This window comes from Heptranchias perlo, chromosome 31 (assembly GCF_035084215.1).
Source record: "Heptranchias perlo isolate sHepPer1 chromosome 31, sHepPer1.hap1, whole genome shotgun sequence".
Classification (NCBI taxonomy): domain Eukaryota; kingdom Metazoa; phylum Chordata; class Chondrichthyes; order Hexanchiformes; family Hexanchidae; genus Heptranchias; species Heptranchias perlo.
Window position 1 is genome coordinate 14,760,638 of NC_090355.1, and position 15,057 is coordinate 14,775,694.

Genomic DNA, 15,057 nt, shown 5'->3' on the forward strand with positions numbered 1-15,057 from the left:
TAAAAAATCATATCCCCTCTCAGCCTGTGCTTCACCGAAGTAAGTAACGGCAACTCTCACAGCCTATCCTCACAACTAAGAGCTCACAGATTTTGTATCATCCCGTTACCCATTCTGCATCCTCGCCAATGCCTCAATATCCTTCATCAAGTGCAGGGTCCAAAACTGGTCGCAATACTCCAAGGGCGGATGTACCAAAGCTCTACGTAGCCTAAGCATAGTATAAGTCATTTGCCCTCAGTGGACCTAATAATACAACATCTTGCATTTATATAGTGCCTTAAACTTAGTAAAGCATCTCAAGGCGCTTCACAGGAGCATTAACAAAATTTGACACCGCGCCACATAAGGAGATAATGACCCAGATTTTCCTGTCAAAATAATGGTGAGGCTAATGGTGCTTGCCATTATTTATGCACAAATGGTAAAGCAACTTCAGGCGAAGGGCAGATGCGCGTTAAACTCAAAAATTGCTGTCCCAGTTGTACCGCTCCTCTGGTAGCTTTGCGAAAACGGTATCTCGCTATCTGCCTCAACGTTGAAATGCATTGAATGGCATGAAGTTGCTGTATTTGCGCAGTAGACACGAACTAAACTCGCCACAGAAAATTAAGTCTGGTCCATTCCAGTCTAAGTACCCCTTTGATGACATGGTAACTGTTAATTACTGCCAATCAACCTTTCTGGCACTGAAAATGCTATTACAAGTGTGGGGTCTCGTTCCTTCAAGTTTTAATTGTTGGAGATTTTTAAAATGTCAAATTTAATTTTTTTTCAATTTTTCCTTTGTCTCTTCTCTCTATCTAATCTTTCCTTCTCTTTCTGTGCCTGATTTGACATTGAATTCACGCACTCTAATTTACACCTCAGTCCTTGCGCTGTCAATTTCACATTCTGAGTGGTTAACGAGATACACAGTTACTTGCCCTGTTCACTCAGGCCCCAGATGCCCTGTTTCCCTCGCTGTGCCCTTATCAGCTCGCACTTTCAGCAACTTGCCACGCCAAAAAAAATTTTAAAACCCAAATGTGCGAGGGCAGGTCTAACTAACGGCAGACACCGTTAGATTCACTCCTACAGCAAAATCTGGCCCAATGTTAATGCATGAAACAATTCTGCTTCAAATGGCTATACAGTATCTGGTGCTTTTTGCAGTGAACCTGAAACAACCCTATTACGAGTCATTAAAACCAGCAGTCTTTGTAATTTCCCACAAATGATGACAGCCTCAAGTGACAGCTTCTGCTTGAATCTCATTGTGTGACCAAAGCAGTGTGAAGGAAGCATCCTGTTCAACTTCTCATTAAAAAATCATTCCATTTCTCAGATTCGTCTGTACTAAGTAACTTTTAATTCTCCTTTTTCAACTTTTCAAAATTATTCAGTTATTTTCTTTCAAGCAACATTCTGAAGCTGATCAGTTGCTTTTCATGATTTTACACCTCCATGGTCCCAGGAACCGTCATGTATTTGTTTATCTCAACTGTCTGCATCCGCACAAATTTAATTCTATTCTCAGTGATATATTTACCCACCTTTTTAAAAAAAAATAGTTGATCAAGACACCATTTAGCTCGCAGGCTGGTCCAAGCATCCACTACTAGATGGGCAAAAATATTCTACTGTTTAATCTTGAGGCTTGTTGATTTTGTATCTTCTAGTTCTGCTCTCACAGTCCAAGATAAATAACCCCCTTGCATCTTCTATGCTGCTCAGCATTTTAAAACCTGGATCATTCCCGCAGTAGAAACAAATTTTCTTCCGAGTCTCTTGCTAATGTAAAGGCCAAAGGTTCACAGGATGGATGCTGTATATATTTAATGCAAAAAGTTTTCTTAAAAATTCATTTCAATGTAATTGTTCAGTCAGATCCCAGTCAAGTATCATACAGACAGCAAGCAGAGGAAGCCAGCAGCATTGACCTAAAATCAAACTCAAAAAGCAGCCCTGCTTTATAAAAGAAAAGATATCCTTTGCAGATATAATTTTCGAATGGTTTCAGGTTATCACTGAGCATAATATCAAGTGATCTTTTACAATTATTCATACTACAGTTGATTGTGCTTAGGAATGGGCAATAAATGCGGCTTTACCAGAATCATTCACATCCCGAAAACAAATTCTACTGGAGGACAGGACTCCTTTTTATATGAACACAAAAACTACAAAAAATTCCCACAAGAGCAAAAAAATCTCATTAATAGTTCACTAAGTAATTAATTTGGAGCGTGAATATCAGGAGAGATTGATCATGGTAATTTAACTGCAGGCGAAACGGGGCTTATGCTAAACATACCAGTCTTGTTCTGCACATTATCTGTCAAGGTACAGTATTTCATGCCTTGCATTCAATTCCATTAGAGCTGAATTCTGAAATTTCTTTCCCTAGACCTCTTCACCTGTCAACCTCTAAACCCATCTCTCCAGCTTAGCCTTCCGCTCCATTTCCTACTCTCTCCCTCTCTCTCTTCCATTTTCCACGCTCGGTTTCATTTTCAAGTCTAATCTGTGAAGCACCTCGGGACGTTTTCTATGTTAAAGGCACGATATCAATACAAGTTGTTGTTACCTCAAGTGCAGGGTGTAATTTTATTTTTTTTCCAGGTATTAAATATAGCTCTTGCAATTACAATCCAGAGCCATTTCTGGAGCTTACACTTATTTGTTGCATGGATTAGTTCTTTAAGTTCTACACAATCAGAAGTACAGATCATGGGATAGTTTCTCCATTAGATTGCATTGGTTTTATCAGTGCAATCCGCCCAAACCAGTGCAAAAGAACACGGAAAATCAACCATAAATTACATCAAGCATAAATCGAGCTTCTGCGATCTTTAACTCGAGTTCAAAAATCATTGTGCCCGAAGCCGGCCCCACCCATAATTGAAATAATGAGGATGGTGAGTTTCTGCCGATTGCACCAGTTCAAAGAGGGTCTTCAAATTGAGCTTGTTTTCTTGGACGCACAGGCACTATTAGGCACTTTAAAAACATATTTAATTTACTCAGCAACTGACTAGTGTATACCAATGAAACTATTAAATGGTTCAGACCACTTTTTTTTAAAAAGGCATTTTCAGTGATTTAAAATCAGGTTACTCACAGGTGGAGGACGAGACACTTATTAAAAATGCTTATTTTTTGTGTTAAGACCATCAGCTATATTAATAAACATGCAGCAGATTACCACTCTTACATGAATGAATATTATTTAATGCAAAGAAAAATAATAATTAGGTTCTATTCTGCTGGTTCATGGAAGATTTTACATTTGTGATTATGCAAATACATTTTAGCAGAAACTTGAACTTTTAGCTAACCAGAGCAATTTGCGCCCAATTTGCTGATTGCACCCAAAGCAGAAACTCTACCCCATAATGTACCACAAGTTCTTCTGAAGAACTCAAATTTGCCACTTGGAACCAGTAATGCTCAAGCTGTAGAAACGCTAGAAAATGAGACGTCTTTCTTGCTAGCACACTGCACCCAATACTCAACACAATTCCCACGCCCAATCTCACAACTGAAGGGAACACAGATTCACTTGAAGAATGGAAGTACTCAGCCCCCTCCTGCCCTCCCATCCCACAGGGACCGCACAATCCCAGTTTCCAACTAATTCTCTGATCCAGCCCTAGCTGGAAGTAAAACCATTCAAGCGTACTGAACTTGTCAAGTAACCGAAAATATACCTTGTACTCTCTTGGGTCATGGCACAATGTAAAGTGTATAAATTGAAATTAAAATAATGAAGTAAAAATCTCATTGACAGTCCACATTTTCACAGCATCGACAGCAATCTGGAACTAGGGGGCATTGTCTCAGGAAAAGGGGTTGGCCAATTAAGATTGAGCTGGGGGGAATTTCTTCACTCAGTGGATTAAGAATCTTTGGAATTCTCTACCCCAGAGGGCTGTGGATGCTGAGTCGTAGAATATATTCAAGGCTGAGCTCGATAGATTTTTGGACTCTAAGTGAATCAAGGGATATGGGGATCAGGCGTGAAAGTGGAGTTGAGGTCGAAGATCAGTCATGATCTTCTTGAATGGCAGAGCAGGCTCGAGAGCTGATCCTATTTCTTATGTTCTTAACTCTGATTAATGTCTCAAAGATTGCTGTCAATGTAAATGAAAAGTTAGCAATGGGTTTGTATCCTGATATGATTCATTCTTAACATCTGTAGAAGTGTGCAACAATTTTTTTAAAAACAGCAATTTTCTCACCAACCCAATTGTTCCTTTATTGAGTGCACTCCATATCGAACACTCCTCAAATTACAAATATATTTTGTATTTTATTTCTACAGCAACCCCTAATCCTGATCTACTGGAAATTATGAAATTGTAATTCTTCAGGAATTAGATTACAAAGTGTAATGGATCATGATCATCAAGATCTACTTTTAATTGTAATTTTTTGTTTTGAGACAGTTAAAAAGAAACTTTTCTCAGAAATAAAACAAAAATTTAAGTGAAACTGAAGTAGACTGATCAGGAAAAAAATCAATTGCCAAAAGGTTTCTTCAAAATATTAAATATCCTCAGTAAAAACTCCACTGTGCTTGCTCGTGTTAGCCCACATCTGGAGTATTATGTGCAGTTTTGGTCTCCTTATCTGAGGAAGGATGTCCTTGCCATGGAGGGAGTGCAACGAAGGTTTACCAGACTAATTCCTGGGATGGCAGGACTGACGTATGAGGAGAGATTGGGTCGACTAGGCCTATATTCACTAGAGTTTAGAAGAATGAGCGGTGATCTCATCGAAACATATAAAATTCTAACAGGACTAGACAGACTAGACGCAGGGAGGATGTTCCTGATGGCTGGGGAGTCCAGAACCAGGGGTCACAGTCTCAGGATACGGGGTTTGCCATTTAGAACCGATATGAGGAGAAATTTCTTCACTCAGAGAATGGTAAACCTATGGAATTCTCTACCACAGAAGGCAGTGGAGGCCAAGTCATTAGATGTATTCAAGAAGGAGATAGATATATTTCTTAATGCTAAAGGGATCAAGGGATATGGGGGAAAAAAGGCACTGAGTTAGACAATCAACCATGATCATTTTGAATGGCGGAGCAGGCCCGAAGGGCCGAATGGCCTACTCTTGCTCCTATTTTCTATGTTTCTAACTATGTCAGAGGCCAGTAATGACAATGAGATACTGGCGGTATATTCTCTCCTGTTCATTGTTAGTGAAAATGTCATCATGAGCATAACGGCTATATACTCACACGGTTATTTTGCTAACGTTAGCATTTGCAGGAAAGCAAACCCCCAAATTTTCTGAGCAAGCTATTTAATAAACTGACATGATCTCATAAATCACTCATAGGGTGACAATACTCCTTTAAGAGTTCTCATTCAAACAATAAACCAATGAAAGAAGCTGGCAAATTTTGATAGTGTAGAACTTTAAAATAAAAGCAGAATCTTGTTTTATTAATGAATCATGGGCACAACTACAGCTGGAGTGTGGGAAAACCACATAACCTAACTGTTTCTTTCTCGCTTACCCCAGTCTTGGATTCTTCTGCCTGGGTCTGTGGTGTTTGTACATTTTGCTTTGTTGAGACTGATGAAAGTTCTTGTGCTGGAGAAAGGGTTTTTGGTAACTGCTTCGGGGTAGGTCATGTTTGTATATTTCATGTGTTCTGATTACGCTGTTTTGTTGCACAATCCCTTTCCTGTTCCTTGAATTCTGATCCAAGTCCTGGAGCTCTCGATCAACTGGCTCGTGGCAGCTCATGTTGCATTCATCTGAACTAAATGAAGTATCTGGGTTTATATTCTCTTCCCTCTCCTGCAGCTCATAAATGGCATGATAGTAAGTCGTAGGCTCAGAAGAGGCACATGGCTCCTTTGCATCCAGAGCTGCAGTCATTTCTACATCACCCTTCAGCCTTTCAGCTTGATTGGATGCTGTACGAGACCAGGAATGACCAGGTGCAGTGCCCCTTCACAGCATGTTCCAGGTATTCAGTCCAAAGTGGCGCAGAGCTGAACAGCAAGAAGAGGCATGTGTTAATATACATCATCTTATAGTTGATCAACACAAAGTAAAGTCTTCACAAATACAACTGGGTCCGTAAAGCTCTCAGAATTTAAAAAAATTATTAGGCAGTTTTTTCACCAAGTGCTGCAAATCATTAAACTTCTAATGCAGGTTAAAATTGTATAAATGTAAGGAATCTTACAACACCAGGTTATAGTCCAACTGTTTTATTTGAAAATCACAAGCTTTCGGAGGCTTTCTCCTTCGTCAGGTGAGCAAGTGTGGGATTCCATGGAAGGTTACCGCATTTATAGTCAGAACAATACCTGGTGATTACAGATAATCTTTCCAACTGCCCGTTGTCAAGACAATCAATCAAAGTGTCCAGACAGAGAGATGTTACCTACAGGACCACCGAATATACAAACGGCCAGAACAAAAGACAGAGAGAGAGAGAGAAACATCCGAAAGGAAGAGAAAGACAGAGAATGACCTGTTGTATAAAAACAGCTAACTTTTTTTCGCTGGTGGCGGATGTTTCTCTCTCTCTCTCTGTCTTTTGTTCTGGCCGTTTGTGTATTCGGTGGTCCTGTAGGTAACATCTCTCGGTCTGAACACTTTGATTGCCTTGACAACGGGCAGTTGGAAAGATTATCTGTAATCACCAGGTATTGTTCTCTGACTATAAATGTGGTAACCTTCCATGGAATCCCACACTTCACCTGATGAAGGAGAAAGCCTCCGAAAGCTTGTGATTTTCAAATAAAACAGTTGGACTATAACCTGGTGTTGTAAGATTCCTTACATTTGTCCACCCCAGTCCATCACCGGCATCTCCACATCATGGCTAAAATTGTATAGAGATAGAGATAAAAGTATAATACTACTATCTTATAATACCTTTATTATACTTTGCTGGTCCTAGGTAGCATTGGGTAGGTTTGTTGTACCAGTCTGTAGAGGATATGGACGTGATGTTTAACGTTTGATTAATTCACCATCCATAGCATACTATAATTGCTAACTCCTGGACTACTCAGTTATTTTCGACCAATGTAGCAGTGAGGAAAGGTGGACAGGCCTGGAGTTTTTTTTTAAAAATCGGCCAAAAAGCACGAACCATTTTCCATTATAGTCAGTTACAAAGTTGCCGCTTACAGCGTGGAAAGCGCTTAGAGTATTTCGGACAGAAACAGGTGTTCACTCATATGGTTCACACCTCGTTAAGATGCAATTACCTTGTATACATGACCAGTAACTGGTGTCAGGTTACAGCTTGCACTTTTCAGCACAGGCTGCAATAACAAAGTAAATCGTACCTCAGTGAGATCCAAAGTACAAAGTAGCCCATGGATAATCTTTCATCTCCTCTGTAGTACGACCACCACCACCTATCGTTACACATGTACTTCACTTATTTATTTTTCAGTTTTCTAACGATACCTACCGAAGAAATATTCTAAAATATCCAAAATCATTACGCACTTCTACAACGGAATAGCTAAACCTTGATAAAAAAAATTATACATAGCGGTTAACATTTTAACATGAAATCTATTTCATTGACATTTCAGTTCTTTCTTCTGAATATCGTATAAGCGTTGCAGATGGAGGGGAATAAACTGGTCAACAAGTATAGCGGGCAAATCATGTTAGCACCAAAACGTCCGCAAAAAAGGGTGGGGACTGTATTTAAAATTTCAAGCTTTATGAATCAGAGAAGAGGAAAATTTGATGGAGGAGGAAGAGAGCTTACAATAAGAACTTAAGAAGGTATGGAATGATAAAGGGCATTCTCAACGACCGCAGAATTACACAGTACTTGAATCATAACCTCTCCCAGCTGAAAACACAGGTTAAATCTTTCAAAGAGAGAAAATGCTCAAATTTCTCCAAACTAGTAACAGTAATGTTTTGGGCAGAAAAGACCTTTATTCCGGGCTAGCCTACCACAAGATCAACACCGATGAGAAAGACCATTCCTAGTTCACTAAATCAACACACACCCCACATTCCACCCATTGCAACTTCTATTTTTTTCTTCAACGTTTCCAGGAATGCCCCTCTGCTATGCCACCCAGAAATTCATTCAATGTGTTCATCAGTCCGTGTAAAGAACAACATACTCTCAAGTCCTACATTTGCTTTTCACTATTTGAACTTGTGTTACCTTGTCCTACTCATGTAATTTAGTTTGAGGTCATTATCTGATTTACCCTCTCCATGCTGTTTACTATCATAAAGCTCTATAGAATCACACCTCAGAGAGCTCTTTTCAAGGTTTAGAAGCCCAAGTTTCTTAAGTCTTCATTCATAACTCATATATCCAGCACTAAGACAGTCTTGTGGCTCTTTTCTGAACTGCTTCCAGAATGTCATCTTTGCATCTCAGCGACCAGAGCAAGACACCATCTTTCCACCATCTGCAAGGCACAAGTCAGGAATGTGATGGAATACTCTCCACTTGTTTGGATGAGTGCAGTGCCAACAACACTCAAAAAGCTCAACACCATCCAGGACAAAGCAGCCCACTTGATTGGCACCCCATCCACCACCCTAAACATTCACTCCCTTCACCACCGGCGCACAGTGGCTGCAGTGTGTACCATCCACAGGATGCACTGCAGCAACTCGCCAAGGCTTCTTCGACAGCACCTCCCAAACCCGCGACCTCTACCACCTAGAAGGACAGGAGCAGCAGGCGCATGGGAACAACACCACCTGCACGTTCCCCTCAAGTCACACACCATCCCGACTTGGAAATATATCGCCGTTCCTTCATCGTCGCTGGGTCAAAATCCTGGAACTCCCTTCCTAACAGCACTGTGGGAGAAACTTCACCACACGGACTGCAGCGGTTCAAGAAGGCGGCTCACCACCACCTTCTCGAGGGCAATTAGGGATGGGCAACAAATGCCGGCCTCGCCAGCGACGCCCACATCCTATGAACGAATTTTAAAAAAGTACTTCAGGTGTGGTCTGCCCAGAGCACCATACAGCTTCAGCATGACATTCTTTGACTTGTACCATAAAGTTCAGCATTCCATTTGTTTTGTTAATTGCTGGTCTGCAATGTCATGTTGCTGGTCATGTTAAACAGAATCTTCCACGATCCGTAAGCCTCTTCCAATTTCACCCTTAGCTATTTTGACACCATTCTGGAGTATATGTGCAGTACTTTAACTTGTCCACATTAAATTTCATCTTTCAATGTTCTGCCACTTACACATTTTATATTTCCTGAGCTGCCTCTTCAGAATCAACTGCCCCTCCTAGATTGGTATCTTCTGTGAATTTGATTCATTTTTGAATCCAAGTCAGAATTTTCTATAGCCTTGTTTTTTCTCCTTAATGCCTTTGTGACTTCTTTGTCATCCACATTGGTTTTACTTTCAAACTGCTTCTTTCCTTGACTCTTTTTTTAGATAAACTACTTCTGTAATGTAAAAAAACTTCCTAAAATACTTCTCATTTTCCCTCTACCGCCTTTTCTTTAATTAACTCTTACCACCATTTTTCTTTTTATGCAGAGTTTCACCCTCTCAAAGTCTATTCTCTTGAAATCCAATTTCTCAGTACTTTTTATTATATATTCTGTCCTCAATTTAATCTTAAAAGTAACACCTTGATTGCTAAACCCCAACTTGGCTTATTACTCCCTCTGCATGTTATGATGTGGAGATGCCGGTGATGGACTGGGGTTGACAATTGTAAACAATTTTACAACACCAAGTTATAGTCCAGCAATTTTATTTTAACTTCACAAGCTTTCGGAGGCTTCCTCCTTCCTCAGGTAAATGTTCAGGAGCTCCTGAACATTTACCTGAGGAAGGAGGAAGCCTCCGAAAGCTTGTGAAGTTAAAATAAAATTGCTGGACTATAACTTGGTGTTGTAAAATTGTTTACAATTACCTCTGCATGTTAGTTAGGAGCTAATCTTCCCCTTTGTGGATTCACTCACCCTTTCTGCTCCTTAAAGATAATCAAGAAAAAGCTCTGGAATGTCCAAGTGTGTATTTGTACAATAGCTTTCGTCTTAGGAATTTTACTTCACGTCAATGCTACAATTATAGTGTAAATGCAGCGTCAATCCAGAGTCAGCATTTCAGGGTTCAATAGTGTAGTGGTTATGTCACTGGACTCGTAATCCAAGAGGTTTGGACTAATAATCCAGAGAATGCGAGTTCAAATCTCACCATGGCAGAATTTGAATTCAGTTTTAAAAAAGCATCTGGTACTAATAAAAGTTACCATGAAGCTGTCAGATTATCATAAAAAGACAACTGGTTTACAAGTGTCCTTTTGGGAAGGAAATCTGCCAGCCTTACCCAGACTGGCCTATATGTGACTGGTCCCACACCAACATGGTTGATTCTTAACTGCCCACTTAAGTGGCCTAGCAAGCCACTCAGCTGTATCAAACCTCTCAAGAGGAAGGCCTACCATCACCTTCGAAAAGGAAAACTAGGGATGCCAGCCTTTCCAGCGATGCCGACATCCCAAGAATAAACTTTTTTAAAAAAGAGACTCTGGAAGAGGCAGATTCACTAAGCTTCTCCTTCAGAATTAGATCAGGCTTTAAAACCATTTCAAGCTCAGTATTGGCTTCACACCAATGCTAAACTTTAGAGTGTGAAATCACGATAATAGTCACCATTATTGAATGACAATCAGTTACATTCCATAGATGGCATTCCCGTGCTTCAGTCAGGCTTAGAAATCATAGAGTTCTTGAGAGGTATATCATCTACATATGTACCTACAATCTTTAATCCCAATATTTGCCCAACTCCATTTAATGAAGCTCAATGTATTAACTACATTTACAAAGGTGTTTATTCCACATATCTAGTACCCTGATAAAAAATAAGTCAGTCTCTCGTTCCACTTAACAGTTGTCAGTTTTGTACACATTGTTTAGGCCTGCAATCGCCTTCACTCAGTAGCGTGCCAAATTGCTCAGAATATTCTAAATATGACTTTCACATGGTTGCAATATAATGTTTTGACATAATCAAATGTGCATTGTTATTACTACACATTTCTTTGGCAGATCACAATTTTACAAAAGTAATCTTAATTAAAAAGGGAATAATTTGTTATCCAGTATAGCTGTTAATAATTATCTCAACATACTCCATTGGTTCGAGTACCATTATATATAACCTGTACGAGTACAGCAAGTGTTATATCCCAATTCAAAATATCTGATTGTACTAAAGTGGTGCAATCAAAAGTACAGATAACTCCCTCTGCTGGATAACTCAAGCACAACTCTAGCAACCAGATCAGTGAGCACTGTATACTTAGTGCAAAGAAAAGGACAGCCAACAAGTCACCTCAAAACTCAAGCTGCTTGTCCTTCCGACTCCTTTCTCTAGTTATTTGATAGTCAGTTACAGCTAATAATTTCTGCATGCCTGTTTGGTGGTGTGTGCAAAGTGCACACTAGGTTTTGCCCTGTGAAGTTATCTTGAAAAGATCTTACACACTTTCTTGAATGAACTATTTAACAGCCTTGTCCATCTCATCCGGGTTTAAACTTCAAAAGACATGAGATAAGAAGGGAAGAAATACCAAGTATTTAGTCATCATGATATCCAACTGCAGAACTCTCCTGCCCTTCAACATCACCATCAGAATAGCAGCAACTTCTGCAACAGTGCAGCCTTTCCATTAATAACAACAGCGAGAATGGATTGGTTGTGCTGTGGGTTCACAACAGCGGCTGTGTTTCACCTACCCAAGCTCATGTGGCAGTTCAATAACTTCATGAGCCGCCTTTCATAGTATCATATCATAGTAGATACAGTACAGAAGGAGGCCATTTGGCCCATTGTGCCTGTGCTGGCTCTTTGAAAGAGCTATCCAATGAGTCCAATTCCCTTATAAAGTTTTTCCCTTCAAGTATATATCAAATTCCCTTTTGCAAGTTACTCTTGAATCTGCTTCCAACACCCTTTCAGGCAATGCATTCCAGGCCATTACAACTCGCTGCGTTAAAAAAATGTTTCCTCATGTCCCTTCTGGCTCTTTTGCCGATCACCTTAAATCTGTGTCTTTTGGTTACTGACCCCTCTGTCAATGGGAATAGTTTCTCCTTATTTACACTGTCAAAACCATTCATGATTTTGAACACCTCTCTCAGATCTTCCCTGAACCTTCTCTGTTCTAAGAAGAATAACTCCAGCTTCTCCAATCTCTCCACATAACTGAAGTTCCTCATCCCTGGCACCATTCTAGTAAATCTCTTCTGCACCCTCTACAAGGCTTTGACAGCCTTCCTAAAGTGCAGTGCCCAGAATTGAACACAATACTCCAGCTGACATCTAACCAGTGTTTTATAAAGGTTTAGCATAACTTCCTTGCTTTTGTACTCTGTGCCTTTATTAATAAAGCCCATATGTTTTTTTAAATAGCCTTCTCAACTTGATCTGCCAGCTTCATAGATTTGTGTATGTGCACCCCCAGTTCTCTCTGTTCCTGCACCCCCTTTAAAATTGTACCATTTAGTTTATATTACCTCTCGTTCTTCCTACCAAAATGCATCACTTCATACTTCCCTGCATTAAATTTCATCTGCCATGTGTCTGCCCATTTCACCAGTCTGTCCCTGTCCTCCTGAAGTCTGTTACTATCCTCCGCATTGTTTACTACATTTCCGAGTTTTGTGTCATCTACAAACTTTGAAATTATACCCCGTAAACCCAAGTCCAGGTTATTAATATATGTCAAAAAGAGCAGTGGTCCTAATACTGACCCCTGGGGAACACCACTGTGTACTTTCCTCCAGTCTGAAAAACAACCATTCACCATTATTCTCTGCTTTCTGTCCGTTAGTCAATTTTGTATCCATGCTGTCACTGTCCCTTTAATTCCATGGGCTTTAATTTTCCTAACAAGTCTATTATGTGGTACTTTATCAAATGCCTTTTTAAAGTCCATGTACACATCAACTGCACTACCCTCATCAAACCTTTGTTATTTCATCAAAGAACTCAATCAAGTGAGTCAAACATGATTTTCTTTTAACAAATCTGTGCTGACTTTCATTTATTAGCCCATACTTTTCCAAGCACCAATTTATTTTGTCCCAGATTATCTCTAAAAGTTGCCCCTACCACCGTCGTTTGGCTGACTGGCCTGTAATTGTCAGGTTTATCCCCTCCCCTTTTTTGAACAGGGGTGTAACATTTGCAATTCTCCAGTCCTCCCGCACCATCCCATATCTAAGGAGGATTGGAAGATTGTGGCCCGAGCCTCTGCAATGTCTACCCTTACTTCCGTCAGTACCTAGGATGTGCCCATCTGGACTAGGTGACTTTTCTACTTTGAATACTGCCAATCTTTTAAGTACGTCCTCTTTATCTATTTGTATCCTGTCCAATATAGCTACTACTGCCTTCACTGCTACAACGGCAGATCCTCTTCTCTAGTAAAGACCGATGCAATTATTCATTTAGTGCCTCAGCTATGCCTTCTGCCTCCACAATAAGATCTCCTTTCTTGTCCCTAAATCGGTCCCACACTTTCGTTCCCAATTTTCCTTCAGTTAAACTTCCACAAGATCCCCCTTTGGGACAAAATTTATTTTAGAAATTATCTTTGAAAGAATTTTCTCACTTTGTGGGGAAATACCTTCGGACTGGTCACTTTCATAAAGTCTGTAAATGATCTCCGTGCATCTGTGAGCGTGTCAGCAAACAGCAGAGCAGATGGAAAGGCTGTGATAAACTGCACTGCGATATATCAATGAGAATGGGAAACATCACAAAACAAATAGTCCCATGTGAATAATGTGCAGGACACAGGTTGTTGGCATGATTTCTGCAAGCCTGTTCTTAATTCCAGAACCAGAGCTCGCAACTACATCCAAATATCACTTAAAAACCTGCCAATTATTGCAATCAGCAGCCCTGCATTCATGAGCAACGTCCTGTTTGCTCAAATTGACACTCCAGTACCAGGAACTGGGCGTGTATCCTTAAGGGACGTTCATTAAAAGTTGCTGATAATCTCTCAACAGTAATGACGAGAATACACTCTGGGTAAATGTACAGCATATTTATTCCGGTGAACAATAGGGCATTGGAGGGGAAAAAGATAGAGGGCAGTTGAAAGGGGAGAGATACTGAAATGGAGAACAAAAAACAAGCAATGAACCAGAGGCGAAATGTCAGGTGATGGAAAACACTGGCGGGCCAAACAACTGAAATGGTACAGGAGAAATCTCGGGGAGTTTAGGGTGACACACCTACAACAGTTAAAGCTGGAAGCAAAAAACGTCAACCTGTGTACGAATAAACGTGAGAGGTTCAGTTGGCAGTTCTTGTTTACCTATTAAACCGATTCCAACTTTTCAAATACACAGAATAATTTATCATAATTATATCCTAAACCCTCATCCACAACTCACCATAAACAACAGATGATATCCACTCGTCCCAGACCGAATCTTCTACGTGTCTTCCCTGTGCCATATTCAGTTTCTATTGGAAAGGCTTGGTATTGTTTAAAATGAGAAAATAAACTTTGTACTATTGAGTCTACGTCAAACAGAATATGAAAAATATAGATTTTATCCCGTGGACTAAATCCTTGTGTCCCTTAACGGAATGCAAGTCAAAAACTGGTGCGTTCCAAGTTCAAAAGGAAAACCCACTTCCTGCTATCAAAGTACAAACATTGTGTGAACTTTATGCTAAAAGCACTTACTAAAATTCAATGTTTGCTGGAGGGGGAAAAAAAGCTAATCACAATCACGCGATAGCCTGGGCATTCACGTTTTATTTAAGAATCCGAAGTAGCTCAGGAGAATAATCCTTTAGGTTATGTTCATTTACTTAGTTGTCAGTTTATGGACATGTACCCCTAACATACACGGAATAGGTATGAAAATATCAACGAGTTACCGGATAAAGTCAATTGTAAAATCTTTTTTTTGTTGGATGATGCATTTTTGTTTTTTCAAGCTTTAAACATTCATATAGCTAAAGATTTTATACTGTTCGTTAGTCTCCCAATCTGATTCTGTGCGACTCTCCACTGACATCAGGAGGCACA

The 15,057-nt window shown here is 40.0% G+C and overlaps 1 protein-coding gene across 1 annotated transcript in view; it reads right to left on the reverse strand.

Moving 5' to 3' along the window:
- cacna1ba (calcium channel, voltage-dependent, N type, alpha 1B subunit, a) overlaps positions 1-14,539 on the reverse strand; it is a 518,974-nt gene extending 504,435 nt beyond the window's left edge. The window contains exons 1-2 of the mRNA XM_067969602.1: positions 14,411-14,539; positions 5,516-5,999 (exon numbers count right to left, since the gene is read on the reverse strand). Of these exons, the coding sequence (XP_067825703.1) occupies positions 5,516-5,883 (368 nt within the window). The 5' untranslated portion in view covers positions 5,884-5,999; positions 14,411-14,539. The remainder of the gene's footprint in view (positions 1-5,515; positions 6,000-14,410) is intronic.
- Positions 14,540-15,057: the final 518 nt, after the last annotated feature.